We start from the raw sequence: 21140 nt of genomic DNA, 5'->3' as shown, positions 1-21140 counted from the left end.
AATTTCATGATTTTTGAAACGGAAACTTTTTTACATCCAATTAATCATAAATGAATCATAATTTATTGCAGCAGAACCCATCAAGATTAATTCAGTTGACATTAATGTAAATGTCATCCGTATTTCTGTAGGTGCTCCATTACAATTTGTCTGCAGTTAAATATTAGTCAATCTTCACTTAAAAAGAAGCCTACCCTCGATTTTTCTCCCCAGTATATCTTCTGGCCATGCATAATGTAACTTGAATCTTGAGCGGAATGGGTATTGCTGCTCTGTCTGTGCCACTAAACTGCACAATCACAGACACACAATTTAGGGGTTTGTGGCTGGTCAGTCTGGAATGAGTATCATAAAAGGAAAAAGTTATAGAACATAGCCAGTAAATGAAATTCCACATTCCCCTTAAGTTAAAGAAGTGAAAGTGTCTTAAATTGCGTAGATAAAATCCCACCTTTTTGCAGAAGGAGGGAGCAATGTTGCTGTAGCATTGACCAGAGAATGAAGAAAATCCTGTGAAGGGAAAATGCTTTGGCTGTATAATTAGACATGGGGATTTTAAAAATGTCATAGCTGTATTTTAAAGCAAAAATGGTGAAAAAGACTTTTTGTAATCTTTTTAGGCAAGGTGAGGATTTTATTAGCATAGATCACCCAAAAGGTGCCAAACATCCTCACAGTCTGAACCCATGATAAGTTTCTGACAAATGCTGTACCTCTGAGCCATTTATGCTACTGGTTACCAGTAGCATGTATGTAGTTCTGAAGGACTCATGGAGGTAGCCAGCAAAAGAGGTATTCAACCTCAGTGCTGCATCTCACACGCAGACAAAAACCAGACTAAACAGATGGAAATAGTTCCCTGCTGTAGGCAAGGGAGAACTTGCAGAAGGTCACTCTTCAGGTGCATGTTGGGAAATTCGCCACCAGAAGGCTCAGGGAGGAATGCAGCAAATTCAAACACACAAAAATGACATTCACTGTATGTATAATATTCATATGCAATAGACTTTTGCATTTGTAATACACTCTGCCTTAGGGGCAGTTGGGGGAAGAGTTTTGCAAAGAATGAAATTGTTCTTTTAAAGGACAAAAAACATTATATATGAATGGTAAAGAGCAGAGAGATGACAGAAATCAGTTACCTGTTTGTATTCTTGATGTTCCAGAGAGATAACTCAGCAGTATAGATTTAGCTATTTAACCAAAATTCGCTATAGTTATAGCAGCTGTTCAAGCATACCTCTCGCACTAACTCCACAGCCGAAAATAAAATCATATTTTCTCATTCTTCTAAAATTTGCATCTTTGCATTTGTGCCCTTTAGTATTTCCACACTGACAGTTAGAAAAATTAATTATCAATGTGCACATTCAAATATTGATTAAAGGTTTTTGGGTTTGTTGGTTGTTTTTGTTTTTTTTTTTTTAAATAGGAATTGGGGGCTTGTTTCTAAAGAAAAATTGACACTTGATTTGACAACACTGATTATAGGATCTATGAATTTAAAGGAATTTGGGCAAGACTAGGTCCAAGTGGCATTGTTGAGGAGAACATGACCATCTTTACATCTGTAGGAATTATTTGTTGAGATAATCCTAACTCTTTTGCTGCAAACACTGAAGTCTCTGGTAGTCAAAGGGTAAAAGTTGAAATCATCTCAGTGTTTGTTTCAAGGATTTACAGATCAATATAATTTTACGAGTGCCCCACTCAAGAGCAACCAGAAGTAGAGAGGCCAAAAGAACTGATCTCTGTTGCTTTGATAGCTACATTGCTGGTGTTTAGCAAGTATTTTACTAGCAATAGAGATCTTGGATAGGTGCCCCTGGGTTTTAATTCCTATTCAGTTGTACAAGGGTTTAATAAGTACCCTACTCTAAAGAAGCCAGAAGACTGGATGCAAGAATTCAGTTTCCAGCTTTTCATTCTCTCAGCAGGAAACCGTTGCTCTTTTCTCCAAATAGTTGAAAACAACAGGAAAACTCAGCAAAATATTCAGAGAATGGAAATGTTTGAGGTAGAGGATAAGGGAATCATTTACATATATGCGTTTCCCAGATTTGAAGATTTGTTTTTCAACTCTGCTCGCACTCACATTTCTTCCCACTTACTGCCGCTTGCTAACAGTAAACGTTGTTCAATTCTGTAAGAGCTAACAGGAAAACAACAGTACATCGCCCAGCAGATTCACCCAGCAGGAGGACAACTTAGCCAAAAAATAAGCAAGTAAATAAATTACTTTTTAAAGCACTGATAAGTAACATCAATAAAATTTTTGTTATTGATGTGTCCATGCTCTAAGCAGCAGACAGCGAAAGACCAGATGACTCTAGTGTGGTTTACAGCCCCCTCACGGAACAGGAAACCACTCAGCTTCGCTCTTTGTTCAAAAGCTGCTGCTAACCTAAATTATCGTGTCATTCTAAGAGTGGGGCAGTTGAAACCCAAAGATTTGTGTTGGCTTCTCACAAACTTTGGGCAATTCCAAGGGTGGATGCTTAGATACTAGGTAAAATAAGCATGCGTTAATGCAGTCCTAATGTGATCCCTGGCCACATCTTCATTGCAAAATATTTCTTGTTGTTTCTGAATACTAAGTACTACTACTGCAGTGATCCATAAATGTTGCTGGACCGGCTGATACAGAGCTAAGGTCCCGTGGGCAAAGAGGGTGATGGCAAGAGAACCATCATCCAGGACACCAGAGTAAGGTCAAGATCTGTTTATGTGTTTCTTCCACACTCAATGTATCTCATATATTCCCTATGGCAGAGTAATAGCAGGATGGAAGAATACCACATCAGGACTAGGGGAAATTGTTATGCCTATTCTGCTGGCTGGCAGAAGGGCAAAGGGAGCCATGTGCAGTGCCACAGCTGCATGCTAAAAGAGAGGTTTAGCTCCTATCTCCCTAAGCAAATTCATCCCTCAAACAATATACTGGATATATTAAAGCATCAATAAGGCTGTTACAATATTCATGTCTAAAATGAATGTTTTCAAAATGAGTAGAGTTCTCTGTAACTGTACCAAATTTAGAGCTGTAAGTGAACAAAAATGTAAGGTTTGACCCAAGATTGTTCAATTTCCAAATCTGCCAAATCATTTTTCAAATTTAATTATTATCCTTGCAGCTTTTACTCATTCTGTTAAGCTAGACTTTTTGAGAAGTTTCATAGAACAATGGCAATTTCTAATATTAAAGTTATTAAAGTGGATCGTTTTTTCTTTTTTATGTCTTTAGATCTTGCCCAAACATATGTGCAGCCATGAATCTGGATATACATCCAAAAGGTAAAATTCTTTCTGTACTGAAAAAGGAAGTACTATAGCATGTCTTTTTACCATACTTACTACTCAGAGTCAGTGCTAGTTTGTAACATGCAAGGCGTAAAGGATCAGAACACTGTAAGATGATAAAAATTAAAATGAATTGCAAGAAAAAAGGAAAAGAAATTGATATCCACTAATGGGAAATTGGATACCCACTAATGAAGAAAGCAAAAAGATGTTTACTTCCAGAGTGCCTCAAAAAAATGTTGGCTTCGTGATGTTATGCACTGCAAAAAGCCATCAATAAATCAGCCTCTTGTTGGAGACTGAAAACATTACATTGGCTGATGGCTTCTAGAAAGCAACTAAGAGAACTTTCCTTTTTCCTCTGCCGTCACTCCTGAAGTACTCCCCTCTTTTTGCTGTTTGCTGTTCCAAAACAATGGGACAATGACACAGGATCTCTAAATCTGATTCCATGACAGATTATGGTCAGTGGTAAGAATGTGTTTAAATCACATTGATTTCCTAAGTAAAACACTGCTCCTACTTAAGTCAGTGGAAAATGATACCGCATTTCACAACTGTAGCTGAGCTAAGAGGCATTTAATGCAAAGCATATAAAATTATCTAACTACATAGGGGCACAACTAGCCAGATACATTTATTTGGTATACCATATGTTTATTGTGCTATGTGAAGTTTGCTTAAATGCATTCGATATCAGTATAATACAGAAGATTTAGATTTAGGGCTGGAAGAAGCAGTTCTGGAAAAATAAAACGCAGCAGTCTATCATCTTATTGCAAGTCTTTTATTCTCTGCGGATAGCTGGCCATATCACAAAAGCTCACCATAACTGGCATTTATTCACATGCCTTTTTCATAGTCTCTGAAGCGAAGCCTGCCTAGTCTTTTGATTGGTCTTGGAATTAAACCTATGCAATTCAGGAAGCTCCTACTTGTCTTGCCTCACCCCTCTAGAGGCTAGAGGAAGATGCCAATATACTTAACAGGACAAGTTTTTACACCGTACTTTTGGACCAGACAGAAAAAACATGACTGAAAACTCCTGTGCAGGTTCTTCCTTGCAGCATTTCCAGCCTCATTTTTTCCTATTGATTAGGAGATACCCTGTCAGGATCACAAGGTTTATTAAAATACAACCCACAATACTTTATCGCTTTCTGTCACTGGCCAAAACACCACAAACAGCGACTGAAAAATCACTGTGCATTCATAGACTCACAGAAGTCAATGGGAACAGATTCACCTTCTGCTTTCTCATTTAAAGAAGGGCTACGTTTCTGACATTGGGTTTTCACATACAAATTGCTAACCTGTCACCCTTTTGAACAGACAGGTCACTATGAAAAGCAGGCAAGGTTGCCACAAGATGCACACAATTTTCTTCCCTTGCAAATTAAAGAGAAATTAATTTCTTCCCTTTTGTCCTTTGACATCAGGCATTCTCTGTCAACTGGCAGAAACACACCCACGCATTTACTATAGAAATATAACACCTTACTACTCTTATAACTGATATACTCCATTTATTAATTTCACAGAGGATGTAACAAAGCAACAAAAAATTTTCAGACTGAATAAAATACAATCAGTCCCTGTAGCTTGAGAAGACTCTGACTCCTGCAGCTGTAGGTCTTTAGCTTGCAGTGAAAAAATATTGATGTCAGAAAGTCCAGCTGATTGCAACTACCTGGCACAAAGATTCTGTCCTCTTTCACCCCTGTACAACAGCCAGTGCACCAGAAGCCAGGAAATTGGATGTTCCAGGGTGATATATATAGTAAATAGCAGAAATAGTCTCCCTCCAAACAGTGAGCCTCTTCGACAGTCTTCCACCACCTGGATGGCACGCAGCACTTCTCATTCCGAAAGCCCGATATGTTCAGCGTAGCTGACAGAATGAAATATTCATCTTCTCTACCAAAATGTCATCCTTAAATAACAGGAGGAGCGGTTTCTAGCTGGTTTGCACTCCTCAGCTGGCACAGAGCAAATATTTGGGCATTCCCGTTATGTAAAGGGGATGCTCGCAGGAGAGCAGCAACACTGCCTCTCCCTTCACTGGTGCTGTGCAAAGGAGGTGTTAGAAGAAAAGGAGAGGGAGGGCTGGAGTTCCTCCAAACTCTGGTGATCCCTGCATAACAGAATAGATTATAAATTAACCTGGACATCAAATTGTAAACTGATGTTGGGTAGCAATAAATCACCCCAAAGACTAGTGTCAAACAGTCCCCTTTTAGCATTAAGCCATGAAATGCATGGCTAATAGCTTTGATATTTACCACTGTTATTCATTTCTTACTGTTGAGGATAGAATAACCATTTTTTTGTTAACAGAAGTAAAAAGGCTACAATTCAAGACACTGACTGCCTTTTTTTGTTATTATATTGGTACCACCCAATTATCCTTGTCTGCATCAGTTTCCTCGGCAATGTCATTGATTTAACGGGGCTTACTTCTGATTTGCACCAGCATAACTAAACAGAAAATCGGATGACTAGTTTGCATGAATAACTCTTCCTCCCCCCCATGAATGACCCTCTGTACTACGTATATTGAATAAATGAACATTCAATGCCATCTGCTGGGGTATACAAAACTCTGCAATACCAGGCTCATGCAGTATTCAGACCTTAAAAGAACAATAGTGACAAATGTAAAGAGGCTGTTTAGATAAAGACTGGCCTCTTTCAAAACATAGCTGGAAGGGAGGGTTGTGGGATGCTGCCTGTCTTTCACACACTTGCACAGGCTACAACACCTGGGCAAGAAGTGGGTCTGGTTTTAACTCTCTCCTTGGCATAAAAAGGTTTCAGTCCACATTCTCCCTTCCTCCTAAGTATTAGAGCATGGTGTAATTATATGTTATAGGTTAGGCTTAATAGAAGGAGTTTCATGCTCTGCTTTTGAAATCAGGCTATTAGGTAGCCACAGATGCAAGATGTGTGAGGCTACAGGTGGCCAAAGCAAGGATTGCTTCAACAGTCCAGAACAAGAGCATGTACTGGGCAAGGACATACCGTGGCCATTTAGCATTAAACAGTCACTGGATTAAATGTGTAAATCAGGTTAAGGGCAGAACTTGGGAGTCTCTTCTCAAGTGAACTCACTCTCCTGTTCCCCAGCTCTTTGGCCCTGTAACTCATGCTCTTCTGGCTATACCATGAGATAACTTCCATGGGCGGGCAGACAGCCACTACCTAGAATAGTTTATAGCCTGGTAGTTGGAGTGGTCTCGGGTTTGGGAAATGTGAATTTGGAGCTTCTCAAGCTGAAACCAGGACTCCAATTTCCTGGGCAAGTGTTGTGCTACTACAGAAAAGGCATCAGCACAAGTCATTTTCCAGTTCAGTCGTGAAAGCAGGAGGTCAGATCTTCTTCTGCCACTAAAGGAACAAGATATGTTTCTATTCAGAAGAGGGATCTCCAGACCAGGACCCTCAGGCTCACCAGGGTGAGCCCTCACAGTTCTGCACCAAGCAGCAAAACGCAGTAGAGCAAGAGAGGAGTTCAAGCACGTACTGCTCTGGGTACATTCTGTGGGCGGACTTAGCCGTGCTAGTGGTTGCGAATCCCATTTCCACACAGCCACTTCCTCACACACTGCATAGGCCAACAAACTCATGGGTGGATTTGCTTCATCTCCTTTGTTTTAGTATCTGTAAAATACTGTGCAGTTGGAAGATTTTTATTCCTTTATGTAAGTTATTGTATAATTTTCTACAGAATGACACCTGCTGACATTTTTTCTCCATTTCATACAGAAAACAGAAGAACTATGCCTGCTAATACCTATTATTATGTAAGTACCACACTGTTCTTCCTAAAATTTTACTTTTCTTTCACTTCCTGATGTGTGTTGATGTTGTCTGGGCTATAACGCTGGTAACAGAAAATGTAATCCTCACTGTTTGTTAAAGCAAAATAAAGCATGAGAATTTTGAAGTATGTATGAGAACTTTTACTTTGTTTTAGTGAGAGCTAGATTAGAGAAGTGACTCACTCACTAGTCAATTCTGCATTTATGGTCTGAATCTAAAATAAACCTTTATCATAAGATCAGGTGAAAAATAACAGGATTCAAGCTGAACAACTATGTAAGTCACAAACCTCAAGGTTTAATATGTAACCACTGCAAATGAAAGCTGAAAAGCTAACAAACAGTACACATTTCAATGTCTTCCCATTTGTATCTGAAAGCTGAGTTTCAGTTCAGGCATATAAGAAAAGACTGCAAATACCTTACAAGTCAGAGAAAGATGAAAAGAAAGCATAGATCTATTGCTTAATAAGCAAGTTGAACAAGTAAAGGATGACTAAAGAAGGTTGATGCAATCAATACTTTGGCTGCTTCAGATTTCATAGGAAGGTTAATTACAATCAGACGCTATATGGGATTAACACCAACTAGAAGGCAGTAATAGCGCAGAGTGGAACAGGGAAAGAACAGCCAGAAGAATATTTACTTATGCTAAAGCACTTAAGGAAGTATTTGAAGCAATTTCTGAGACATTAATTGATTATCTTTGGGAAGTCTCCAAGGAGTCCTGAGTTCCTAAAGCAATGGAAAAGTGGTAACCTCAATTTCTTACAAGAAAGAAAGCAAATCCTGAGGGTTCATTGGATACCTGGAGAGATTATTAAACAAAGTCAGTCTGGAAGCATCTTTTGGAAATCGTAAGTCTGATTATGTAAAAAATTGCTAATGTGAACATGAAGAACATGTCATCAGCTCCTCAAACCAAAGTAATTTCCTTCTCAGCAGAAATATGACCATAATGGGGAGAAAAAAAACAGTAGATGTGATATATCTTGATTTTTGTTAGGTCTTTGACATTTCCCAGAAGACAGTCTTACAAGTAGAAACCTGGAAACCTGGTCTAGATGAAAATGTGTGAAGTGTTTGCACAATTGATTGAAAAAATACCCACCCTCAGCCTAGTTGACAGTAGTCTGCTACTGAACTGGAGAGAGTTACGCAGCAGAAGAGCCTGCAAACCCAGGTATCCTCCAAGGGTCTGTCTAGGGTACGGTGGTATTTTTTTTTATGTACTGTTATAAAAAGGCATATCTCATCCTGAAATGTACTGTCAAGAACACTTCTTGGAGGTCTGCTTGATGTTGTAATAAAGATGTATACAACCTGGAGAGAGTTCACAGGCAAGTAACACTGGGGATATGAGGTTCAAACTCTTTTAAGTTGGTTGACAACTTGGGAAAGCTTTAAAGAATTGTACTTGCTTAGTGAGAAGACTAAAAAGAAATATAATTATAGGCATTAAGCATAATAAAAATTGAAATAAAGTGGATAGTAATCAATTTTTTTAGTTTCTTTGGAGGGTAAAACAAATTGGTTTCATTTGTAGCACTCAAGAGAAAAAGCGTGAACCGAAAGGACAGTTAACTAGGGGAAGAAGAGACCTCAGGAAGCTATTGATTCCCCATTACTAGTGAGTTCAAGAAGAGATTAAAACAAACATCAGGGAAGATCCCAGTGCGTGGATGCACCTACACTGTCTCTGGTAGCAAAATATGACTTACAAAGACTGGCTGCCCTCAGCTGAGGTGACTCGGCAGTAATCTCAGCTCTGTGCTGTTCGTGCATGCTCCTGAAGGAAGCCAGCCATTATGTTCCAGGGTGTGAACACTGAGTATGAAGGGTGGAGCAGGACTCCAGAAAATAATCTTGAACAACCATAGTGCAAGTGTATGGACACATCCAGAGATATCCTGAGTCACTCGCAGCACCGCACTTCTGTGGACTCCACTGTTCAATATATACTTGCTATCGTGTTCACTTGGACTGCACATTTGCTAGCACAAATTCTCAAAAACAGTGCATGTTTTTATTTTTAAGCATGACATTTGTGATGAGCTAGTTAATACAAGTAACATATGTAAACAGTCAGTACAATACAAATACCACAAGGATAACATTATAATGAAAGGCACAGTTTCAAATGTCTGCAATGATCACAACATTAAACACACTCATTATATTTTCAAGAGTGGTGACAGGCCAAATTCAGAGAGAGACCTAAACTGTCTCCCAAATAGCTATTCTATGGATCTAAATAAAAAATTTAGATCCTCAAAACCCTCGCTCAACTACTTTCCAACCCTTCAATTTCCATCAGAAAATTTCCTGTGCACCAAAATGTCTGGTTCTGGTAATCAAATATTTCCAAATCTGAAATTAATCTTGAACTTAAATTTATTTGTATTATCTGTGTATCTTTTCTTCTATCCAGAACAAAGATTTGACAATGAAGGGCAAGAGTGACTTACAATCGTCCTCCAAGGTATCTGAGGAGGAAGAAGGTGATTATGAGACTGTAAGATCTTCCACTCTGGAGGCCATCCGTGCTTTGAGAATCCTTCCTGCCAAACCTCTACAAGAATCTGAATATGCAGGTAACTTTTGCTGTCTGTGGAAAGTGAGCCAAACCTAGAGGTAAATAGGAACAGTACAGACTTGGGGTTTTCAGACTGGATATTTTTTAAAATGAAATGGCTGAACTGAAAAATGAAACACTGGTGGGCAGGAACAAGAGAGGAGCTTTGTCTGCCTCTTCATATTCAACAGTTACCCTTATTTCCATTAATTATATTAAATTAATAATTACATGCTGCTTTTGTAATTTCAATATTACTTCATGGAAGAAATTCTATGACTCCATTTGACCTGGAATGTGCAAAAAACTGACTGGTCAAACCCACAACCGTTTCAGAAAAGCCCACTGCTATTTAAACCTAGAAACCTCTAAGATGAAAAACATATTAAAGAACACATGAAACTTGCCTCTAGACAATAATTGGCAGATGAAGAAATGTCGTATTCTTTTTAAAGGCATTCTCTGCTGCTTTCAATAGCAGTAATAACCAATTACTTTGAGTGTATTTCTCAGGCATTCTTAACCTTGCAAGATAGCTGCATTTATCAAGTTTTGGTTTACTAAAGCCATTCTAAGTCATGTTTAATGCCCAAACATACATAGCCAATTAATAACCCGTTTACAGAAGTGAAATATCATCCTAGCTATCCATTGATCAAAGCCATTATAAACACTCTGTGGAGCTTTTAAATCATTAAAAAACTGGGAGGAAATCCTAAGCAAGGAAGAATGGAAACCAGAAACCAAAAACATCTGAAAATACAGCATCAATATATGTATGAAAGCTTGCTCCAATTCACGTCAAAGTCAGCAAAGACTTTTCTGATTATTTTTGTGGGAGTTGGTTTGATGTCTAAACAAATAGATGGCTTTTAATGTGATAAAATTTATCAGCAGATCACAATCAGTCTGAATATCCAGATATTCTACATTATGTTCCAAAGACTCATTTGTGCATTTTATTTGGAAATCTGAAGTAAATTCTAAATACTGTTTTTATCTTGGTTAGTAGTAAAGACTTTTATGTAAGACTCCTGAAATGCCAAAAAGACACCATTTTTGTTTTGTGACTTCAGAGAGACACATTAAACAAAAAGCTGCTTTTTGCTTCTGTGTGTATTGGGTTTGTGTGGCAAGGTTTTGGTAGCGAGGGGGCTACAGGGATGGCTTCGGTGAGAAGCTGCTAGAAGTTTCCCCCATGTCCGACAGAGCCAATGCCAGCCAGCTCCACGACAGACCCGCCGCTGGCGAAGGCCGAGACCATCAGTGGCAGTGGTAGCGCCTCTAGGATAAGGTATTTAAGAAGGGGAAAAAAAAAAAACCTGCACAACTGCAGCTGGAGAGAGGAGTGAGAATATGTGAGAGGACCAACCCTGCAGACACCAAGGTCAGTGAGGAAGGAGGTGCTCCAGGTGCCAGAGCAGAGATTCCCCTGCAGCCCGTGGTGAAGACCATGGTGAGGCAGGCTGTCCCCCTGCAGCCCATGGAGGTTAACACTGGAGCAGAGATCCACCTGCAGCCCATGGAAGACCCCACACCGGAGCAGGTGGATGCCTGAAGGAGGCTGTGACCCCATGGGAAGCCCATGCTGGAGCAGGGTCCTGGCAGGACCTGTGGTCCCATGGAGAGAGGAGCCCAGGCTGGAGCAGGTTTGCTGGCAGGACTTGTGACTGCTGGAGCAGTCTGTTCCTGAAGGACTGCACCCCATGGAAGGGTCCTCCCCCTGAGGAGGAAGGAGCGGCAGAGACAGTGTGTGATGAACTACCCGCAACCGCCATTCCCTGACCTCCTGCGCCGCTGGCAGGGAGGAGGTAGAAAAAAATCAGGAGTGAAGTTAAGCCTGGGAAGAAGGGATGTGTGGGGGGAAGGTGGTTTTAAGATTTCATTTTATTTCTCATTATCCTACTCTGACTTGATTGGTAATAAATTAAACTGATTTCCCCAAGTCAAGTCTGTTTTGCCCATGGTGGTAATTGGTGAACGATCTCTCCCTGTCCTTATCTCAACCCATGAGCCTTTTGTTATATTTTCTCTCCCCTGTTCAGCTGAGGAGGGGAGGGATAGAGCAGCTTTGATGGGCACCTGGTGTCCAGCCAGGGTCAACCCACCAAAGCATGTTATGCCCAGTAACTATAATGTGGCATAATACAAGAGTGAGGAAAGGTCTGAGAATGTATTTCAGAAAGGCAAAACTCAGTGCTAACATCCCATTTTGACATCTTTCCTAAACAAATAACAATGTCCTTGAGATATAAAATTAACGACTCAGAAACACATGCTAGTATACAACCTGTGAATTTCTTTTAGATGGCCAGGGGTGCAGTATTTATTAAAAGCTAAAGTAAAAATTAAAAAGCTCTCTAGAGAGTAACCCCCCGCCACACCTCTCGCAAAACCAGAACAACACAACGGCGTTGCCAAGAACAAAGGTTCAAATGAAAAATAAATTCAGTAATCTGTTCACAGTTTAGGTCAAGTGTCTGCTGTAACTGTGTACCACCTTATGACGGCTTTGTTTTTTAACCACGGTGAGAAGGTTAACCATGAAGCTATTACCAAGGTCATGCTTGTGTCCTCAATAGAGCTACTAAAATAACGGTTAAGTTCTGAAAAGGAAAAAATTAAAATGCTATAAAAATGGTAAGATCTGACCTGAAAAACATATTTTGAACATTAAAACCTCTTCTTCTTAAAGCATAGTGTTACTTAATTACTCAGGCTTGCTTTTTCTTCCTCTTTTACAGATAAACGTTGTTTAAGGCCTTCAGGTACCACTTCCCCAGTGAACAGCCAGCACACATCTCAGCCCCCTCAATACTCAGCTGTAAGTAAAGATCTTAAACCCTATTCACAAACAGATTTCCCCTTTTCCGTAATATCATTTAAAGTTAAATGCAGTCTACTTAAAGTCTTAGCCACATACCCTTTGATTGTACAAGGTCGCACAAGTTCCTGTGAGCCGTTCCTGTTTCACTTTGCACCAACGTCCTCGCCACTTGCTTTCACTTGCTGGCGGCCGGGGATCTACTAAGTGTTAGAGGCATCCCTCTCAGGAGCAGTGCCGTTTCTACTAGCCATATTTTCAAGGATGATGATGAACATCACATCTTTATTTTGTTTTATTAACAGAAACACACGCCCGTTCTGGAGGGGAGAAGCGTGCCAAGTGTTAGAGGTATGATAAAAAAAATCTACCCATTTCTGCAATCAAAAATAGAAATTGTTGCTTCTATATTTAGCTTTTGTACATAAGTAGAGACTGCAGATGACAGAAAAGACGTGGTTTTCAGAACAGCAGCCACTTTACAAAATAATCATACCACAAAATTTGCAATACCGTTTCAACTATCTAACATCAAAGTAATTTTTTTTGCAAAAGGAGATGTATTTTATCTCATGAGTTCTCTGTTTCTCAAGGGTGGGGTGGGGGAAAGCCATTCAATTTAAAAATCAGGTTTTCCTTTTCCCTACAATTACAAGGACATAAGGGCAGGGGGAAACCTGTGTCTCCTGAACTGTTCCACCAAAGAGCTGCAAGATCCCTGCTATGCTTTACTTCTTCTCATGCTCTCTTGCTTTTTGGCTCCCTATCCTTCTCAGGTATTTTGTACGAATATATTGTAAAGCATAATCTAAAAACTATTTTTAAATAGTAATATCAACTATAGCAATTCCTACTAAGGATTTACATCCTAGGGTAACTATTTACAAAAGCTATCTGACAATGTTCTCCTACTAAGAACATGCTAATTATACGGTATCTCGCCTAGCATATATTTTTTTCTCCACTGCTTTACCATTAACTGTAAATTTGCTTCAAAATCCTATAATTTTGAGTCACCAATGTACCTTTAATTTTTTTGTTGTTCTGTTTTGTTTCTTGTGGTGAAATTGGAGACAGACTGCTATCTTATTCTTCAAGAACCTAATGAGGTGTCCAACTATTAAATCCCTTAATTTATGGTTTTATTCAATCATAAGATTATTTTTAAAGTAGGTTTCTATATACTTTTCTATATATTTCATATACTTTAGATGTAGCAATATCTCATGAAGTCAACTACTGAAGGATTAAATATCTGATTAACCTTGAAAGGGAATGATATTTTTTCTCTTATCATTTTCAACTCTCTGAACTATATGCTAAATATGGTCAAAAAGAATGCAATTGCCAAGCTGGGAAAATATGATCCTTTCTATGTTTGCTGTAACAGCTGATTTTCAGAGTAAGTATTATATTTGATCAACCAGAAAATAACACAAAGAATTCCATGCCAAACAGAATTTGTTTATTTTTTCCTTTTAGTTCATACTATAAGACAAAACATCATAGAGCCAAATAATTCCTGCAGATTATGAGAAAGTAAGCACTATAAGCTTGCAAAATGAAAGGTTAGACTGACTTTTGTGAGCAAATCCTGATGTAGCTTGTAAAAAAGATGAATTGAGGGAAATTCGAGTAAGCCAGCTTCAAAATCTGCAGAAATCAGTAGGAAAGGTCCCACTAACGGTTTGCCAGCTTAGATAAAGCTTCAAATTCCACCAGGATTTAGCAGGTTGGATTTACATGTTTGTCTGCCTCCATGAGATCTGTGCTGACATTAAGAAAGACGAACCAAAGTCAGTGCAGGCAAGTAACCTCTGCAGTTTGAGAATGCAGCTTATGCATATTTTAGTACATCCTGAGCTAATAGTGCTTATAGAAGACTCTATTATTTTTTAGATAACTACTACACTGTTATTAAATGTACCTTAACATTTATTTTCATGCCCAGTGCTATTAAGTGGCTTTGCCACAAGATGGCATGAGCAGCACAGAAGAACTCTTGTCAACAGTTATTTTCTAGAATTTTTAAACATTTAAGGTACCATTATTTTATTCAGAGCAATTTGTTATCGTTTACTTGAAGGAGAACTTAAGATATATTGCATTTCTTTTTGCATTAGTTAGGATTTCATTATGTAGAACTTAGGAAAATATTTTCAAAATCAACATCTAATGCAAATAGAGTAAGATAGGTTTTTTCATTAGTAAGATGTCCTATGTTCATTTAAATAATCAGTCATATTTTGGTAAATTTGAAAACAAAAAAAAAATACATTTACTTTCATTGCTTTTCAAGATTTCTATAAATTTCTATACAAAAATCAAAACAGACAAAAAAATGCATCCCAAACAACTTAATAAGCATATATATAAAGTCTCTGAACAACATTTAAATTTACAATACCTAAATAAATATCACCCTCAGATGTTTCATTCTGAAAGCCAGAGGTAAAACCAAAGTTCACTCTGTTTTATCAAGTATCATGATGATGTTTATTTCCTTTATTTTATATTTTATGCTGAAAAAAACAAAAATTCTTGTTTTTTCCTACTTTAACTAATTCCTAGTTATGTCTCTTATGAAATGAATGTTTGTGAGTGATACTAAAAAGATTCTTAACCCTTCTATGCTCACCATAATTTTCTAAGTACGCTTAGTCTTGTGTTTTTTATGGAGAGAAGCACAAATGGTTGAGAATGAGTTACAAATTGCATCTGAATCCATCCGCAAATCCATCCTTAAAAAAGGCTAAATAAAGCACAGATCAAACAAAATCCACGCCACGTGCAATAAGCCCCATTCCGAGCCCAGTGGCCTCATGTGCAGAACAGCTAAATGGCGAAAACGCACACTCAGTCCCGGCTTCAGTGACCTCCGACTCAGGTCTAGGCTGTGACTTGCCTTTGTTCCCACACTTAACAACCTCCTACTGAACCGCTGAAGCTCCCAGCCCTACCTTCACAGAAATTAATGCTTCCCATTTGATAGCAGGAAAAGTTATGGAGACAGAGATGTGACGGGTAGGATGAATGCTGTGGGGACAGCATCATGACCTTGGAGCTGAGTTCTGGAGGTAGAGCCGGGAGGGGGAAGGATGGGGCTGGACTGCCAATAATAACACCACCACCAGAATAAAGCTATAACTTTATTTGTGAATTATATGGACAGCACTCTATTAACAATTATTAATAATTATCTTTAGGAGAAAGAGTGAAAATACATGGACCCCAGGTAAGCAGAATCTTTCATCAATTAAAATTTTCACAGGTCATTTTGCCATTGAATATATTTTTAAAAGCAGGGTGCAATTTTGCTAGCACTAACTAAAGGATAAGAGAACTCATATCTGCAGTACTATATTATCTCACTTATTTGCATTCATGGTTTATGTAGATGTCTTTCACCCCTCAGTGATTTTAAAACGGCATATTAAAGTATGATGTTATGTGCTGTAGAGTACATAAACACTTTGACTGTTGACACAGGCATGTCTGCTTAATCTAAACTCTTTACATTTCTCTTAGTAAAACAAGGAAAAAAGCTTACACAGATTTTTTGTTTCCTCTCTTTTCCAGAACCCTGTGCCTCCCCCACGGTAAGGTCACTTAAGAGATTGCCTACCTGCGGTTCCGCAGGGAACTCGGTGCTCATGAACGCTCACATCCATCTGTACCGCTCATGGTAACAAGATGACTAGAAGTGAGCCAGCATCCTTTTACTACCTGGCTCTGTTTGGACTTTTTTAGCTTCTGAAATGAAATTAGGGAGAACAAAACATGAGCCGTAAGTGTTGACAGCTGGAGCTCAGGCCTGCATCTTTAAAATCAACTTGGCTGAGCCTACAACCAAGTCAAAAGCCTAGAAATCTTGAATCTGGTTCAACCCAGATATAAATTGTTAGGAAAAAAATCTTCCATTGATTTGTATTGGTGCCATAGGCTCTGTTCACCATGATAATATTGACTTCATTGCCTCTTAAATCCTTCTGCCTTGTTTTGGTACAAGTCTAAATCATGTCCGTAGAAATCACCTGGAATATTGCCACTTACTCCCATAAAAAATGGACCAAGCTGTATTCCACAAATATATTTTTCTATTGTATGCCCACAAACAAATAATTAATCGCTTTAATAATAACTGCTACAATTAAGACATCCTTCCAAAAGGTCATCCAGGACTGACAAGCTTATTCCTCAGTGCCTGTACTGACTGCCATAAAAGCTGTAAACAAGTTTAAAATATGATTCGCATTACAGACATATGCAGGTTATTCTTTAAGTTAAAATATGAAATAAGATCATAAAAGGACAGCGTAGCTTCACAAATTCAAAACTGTAAAAGCGCAGAAATAACACTCTCGTTTCATTACTCCGCAATATTTCACTATTTGTTTCTATTTGCATTATGGTGACCAGAATGGTTCTTAATTCTCTCACCTGACTTCATTTTGGTCTGTGCCGTGCAAACGCACGAGGCTCCCTCCCCAGGAGCCCACCGCTGAAGGGCAGGTCTGCAGCGCAGGACAGATGCACCTCCGCTTTTACTCACTCAGGCTCTCTGCGCTACAGCTCCCAGTTGGAGCTGGGCTGTGACTGGCTGGTCTCCCAGCAGGGGCAGAGCATGCCCACGTCTGCCAGAAAACACCGGGCATGTCTTAGCTGTGAGTTTTCTGGGATGAAGAGCATTTTTTCCCATGTGTCTGAACTGCAGTGTGTTCCCTGGCTGGGCCTTATACACAGCCATATCCACCCCGAGATATCAACACTGGAGAGCTGTACTTGGCACATACTGATGAGGTGCACAAAAGCAGTGTTAAGTGGCACGTAACACAGCACAGTAATGACTTGCAAATGTAGAATATTATCCAAAATTACTATTGCTATTGAAGGGCCCCAAGAAGCTCCTGGACCTGAGCTAAGCTCGGCACAAATACATTGAAATGCTCTTGGAAAATTCCAGTGTTTTACTTCTTGAGCTTGCACTTACAACACAGTCCCTCCGCCTCCTTTATGCCCTAATAGTTCTTCAAATTCTCCTTTGACTTCTCCAGGCCTCTGAAGACGCTGCCAAAGCAGTATCAGCCGCTTCCTCCAGAGCCGAAGATAAGCAGCCAGTTCTTTCACACAAGGAAAACGCTCAGCCAAGCTCATACCTTTCCAATATCAGCAAAAGCCACAAGGTACAAGTGCATTCCTCATCCTCAATCCCTGAGAATCAAAACACTCTCCCCGGTCAAACCATGAGCCTCTACCTCCATCGCACCTCTGCTTTTACTTAAGAAAAACCAGTTATTCTTTAGACAGCTGTGAATAATTGAGAGAAGTATTTAGCGTAATGTGACACTAGCATTTTTTAAAGAAAAAACTGCCAAAATAATGGTAAAGGAGTGGGAAAGTAGGTGGAACTCTCATGAACACTTTGTTTAAGGTTTGTCCTACTTTTTCTTACTAACATTTAGAGGTTTTGCAACCACTTCTAAGTAGAAACAATTGCACTTGCTTAGCACAGTTGGTGAACCAAGTGATGGGGAAATACACTGACCGCACCAGCGACAGAGAAACGCACTCCACATCCCAGGGACGTTACATTCAGCAAAAGAAATGACTAATCTGTAGCCAGAAGTCTTGCTCCAGCCCATGAGACCAATGAATCCAGACTATGAGTCACTTCTTGCCCTTTCCGTCTTGCCCTCCTCCATCACACAAACACCCATGTTGGTTCAGCATCCTGACATGGCAGTGTGGATGGGCACTGAGTCCTGAAACACCAACCGCTTGTGTCCAGCTGTATGACCAAGCAAATGTATGTGTCAGGTTATGAGTCTGGCTGCTTTTTTCATGTAACACACGCTGCCATGTAACCAGATGCGTATGCGCTCTTGCTGTGTGACCAAAATGGACATTAATAAATGGGGATGGTGGTGGACACATGCTGGGAACATCCAGGGGCCACAGAGCTCAAATGCCTCTCAACAAAAACCTATTGCAGCCAGAAGTTTGGGCACAACTGAGCTGTGTCAATCCTGTCCATCCTTCTGTAAATAGTTTCAATCTCAGTTCATCAGGATAAAATTTTGCTTCATTTTACAAAGGCCACTACAAATCCCATGGGGGGAAAAAAAGCTAACAAATCTATGAAGTAATCTTCTGCTTAAAGTTAAGTATATACTTAAGGAGCAAGCTCTAAGTATGGGGGTTTTTTTCCTGAATGGTGCTTAAATTCTTTCATGGATTAGGTTCCAAAAGCTGTTGGTTGTTAAGAGATTTTATTAATACGAAGTAGCTTCATATTCAGATGCGTGACCTGACCTATAGCTGCAAAGTTCCAAATCCCCGGACTGACCCCCTCCCTCGGTAGGGCAGCACATACATTGAAAGCTCTGTGAGAACTGTTACAAGCCGTGGTTGCCAGCAGACATCAGTATGCAAAGCACTTGGATTTGTAAGGTCCTATTATAAAGCCAAAATCTGTAATATAAATACATGTCATTTCTTATGCTAGAATTAAAAGGCAGGAGCAAAAATCATAACCACCAAACTCCATGCTGCAGTTATAGATACCAAAATATTTCTTATAGGTTGAGGTTTTTTTAATTGTACTAGATTTTTTTTTAATCACATGAGTAAGAGACTAAGACCACACATGATCTGGGGAAGGCACTTCACAAATTTCCCACACAAACACTCCACTCAAAATATTTCTCACTCATCTTCAGTCCAGTCACAGCTTCGTAAGGAGAAAACATACGTATGAGCTGCAGTGTGGAGGAGTACGGCGCAACAGCCGTTATCTGCTAGACTGTAAGCAAAGCTGTCAAACCGCAGATGTGATTTAGCAGTGCAAGTCCTGTTTTCCAACAAGATTTGGAAGACTTAGAAAATTAAACACATCATTATTTACACACTCTATAAATAGCCTCATAAAAAACATAAGCATGTGCAGGATCCTGGAATGTATCTTAGCAGCTTTGGTGAGATTTAAACTTTTACATGCCTTCGGTAAGCAGGCCATATGAGTGGCATGTTCCCTCATGGTGGAGGCCAGCCCAGCAAGCACACATTTATTATCGCTTAACTTTACCATGCACCCAATATCTTAAATATAGGCTTTCTCCTGTCAAATAATGACCTTGAAGACCAAGCTAACAAATTGCAGAAGCTAACACAAAAGCAACTATCCAAACCCAAAACAGTTCCTCTCCTTTGTCTTAGCCTTCCTGAAACTTTTCCCTAACACATCATTCCCAAATGTCTTGCCTCTTTAACCCTCCATGTGCATGTTTTCAGCACAGCCCTTCTCGCTGCACAAGTGTTGAAAAGTAGCTCCCAGGGTTTTCTATACCATGTCTTCCTCTTGCATTCTCTCTGACTGATTTAGCAAAATAACTCACTGTCGTATTATCTCAGTCCAGGAGGTAAGCTAAGCAGGGACTAAATCCTGGAGCCTTCAAAAAACTATGAGATGCCTATCCACACCTTATGCTGCTGAGTAACTTCTAAAATCAGGTCTTTTATTATGAGATACAAGCTGCTAAAAAGCATGAGTGTTCATCAAACCCAGGACATCTAACGAAATATGTCAGACTCAATACATTGTCCTTTTTGGGGAAGAATATTTTCTAATGATCCTTTTCAGGAAAGGAAGATATTCCTGTTGATGAAGTATATCAGGAGAAGGCAGAAAAATACTTAAACACCTACTTGAATCAGGACCATGAGGAGCATCCTCCATTTCTCTTTTCCTGGTTTGCACCTCCTTTCCTCTACACTTTCCATTCTGCCTCTGTGAATGTTTCTCTTTTGAAACTCTTCAAGGAATTTACCTCCATTTATAGCTGTCTTTAAAGTTTGTAATAAGACATTTTGGTGTGAGATGAAAAGTAGTGCAGAAAGCTGATAATCATTCATATCTCTTCTCCCCTCCTCCCAGAATAAATCCTTAACAAAGGCTTTTCTCATTTACCATAATGAATTCAGTGGATGCTATTCTTTTTTATGGAAGTCCATAACCTTTTCCTGCAAATAATTTATGTAAAAAAATAACCAGCCTCTTAATTTCTATAGCAGTAATAAAATCCTTCCCTTGCCAAGGGCTGTTAATTTTCAGTGATGATGTAACCAAAGTACTTAAGTACTCAAAGTGATTTTCATTTTATGATAATGAAACATCTTGCATATAATTCTTTGTTTTCCAGACATCTATCTGTTAAGGAACTAAATGAAGTAAGTAATCATCTTTGTATATATTATGACCATAAAAAGCATACGTATTCCATGGCTGCACTGCCTCTCTTTTAACAGTATTTTAACCTATTAGGTAAAAATACTATAAGAAACATATTAGCTTTAGGTCATAAATGTATCTATCTTTGATGTGTGTAGCATTTTCAATACTGTTACTCTGTGAACGGTAAGGTAAGTTCCTGAAGTTGCTTGCAGAAATAAAAACATACATACGGTGTAAAGCTACCTTCCCCAACTATCCACATAAAAGCGTACCTCGTAACTGCCAGATGCTGCGGATGCCTACGAACGGTAAGCAGCAGGAGGGATGCTCTCTTTCAAAGAAACAGAGATTCCATGTAGATTTTTAAAAGCAGAAAACTGAAACGATAAG

At 39.2% G+C, this 21140-nt stretch overlaps 1 protein-coding gene and 1 long non-coding RNA gene across 3 annotated transcripts in view; one reads left to right on the top strand and one right to left on the bottom strand.

The window, feature by feature from the left end:
• The window catches only part of CLNK (cytokine dependent hematopoietic cell linker), a 60576-nt gene that overhangs the window by 24408 nt on the left and 15028 nt on the right, over positions 1-21140 (top strand). Inside the window, exons 3-11 of one of the 2 annotated variants that reach the window (XM_087737533.1) lie at positions 3245-3294; positions 7066-7103; positions 9553-9715; positions 12441-12520; positions 12826-12871; positions 15727-15755; positions 16100-16119; positions 17575-17703; positions 20719-20746. In XM_087737533.1, coding sequence (XP_087593659.1) covers positions 3270-3294; positions 7066-7103; positions 9553-9715; positions 12441-12520; positions 12826-12871; positions 15727-15755; positions 16100-16119; positions 17575-17703; positions 20719-20746 — 558 coding nt within the window. In that variant the 5' untranslated portion in view covers positions 3245-3269. Of the gene's footprint in view, positions 1-3244; positions 3295-6973; positions 7104-9552; positions 9716-12440; positions 12521-12825; positions 12872-15726; positions 15756-16099; positions 16120-17574; positions 17704-20718; positions 20747-21140 lie in introns of those variants that run through there. The other variant, XM_087737532.1, reaches the window with a different exon arrangement.
• LOC148051371 (uncharacterized) lies at positions 4903-17068 on the bottom strand. Its single transcript, XR_015700025.1, has 5 exons — positions 16961-17068; positions 16146-16273; positions 12620-12840; positions 9590-9749; positions 4903-5434 (listed from the first exon to the last, which is right to left on the bottom strand). It is a non-coding gene; the product is annotated as an uncharacterized LOC148051371 (long non-coding RNA).

This window comes from Nipponia nippon, unplaced genomic scaffold, assembly GCF_047370975.1.
Source record: "Nipponia nippon isolate SJK-2023a ecotype South Korea unplaced genomic scaffold, ASM4737097v1 scaffold_6, whole genome shotgun sequence".
Lineage (NCBI taxonomy): Eukaryota > Metazoa > Chordata > Aves > Pelecaniformes > Threskiornithidae > Nipponia > Nipponia nippon.
This window is presented reverse-complemented; position numbering and strand designations above follow the sequence as displayed.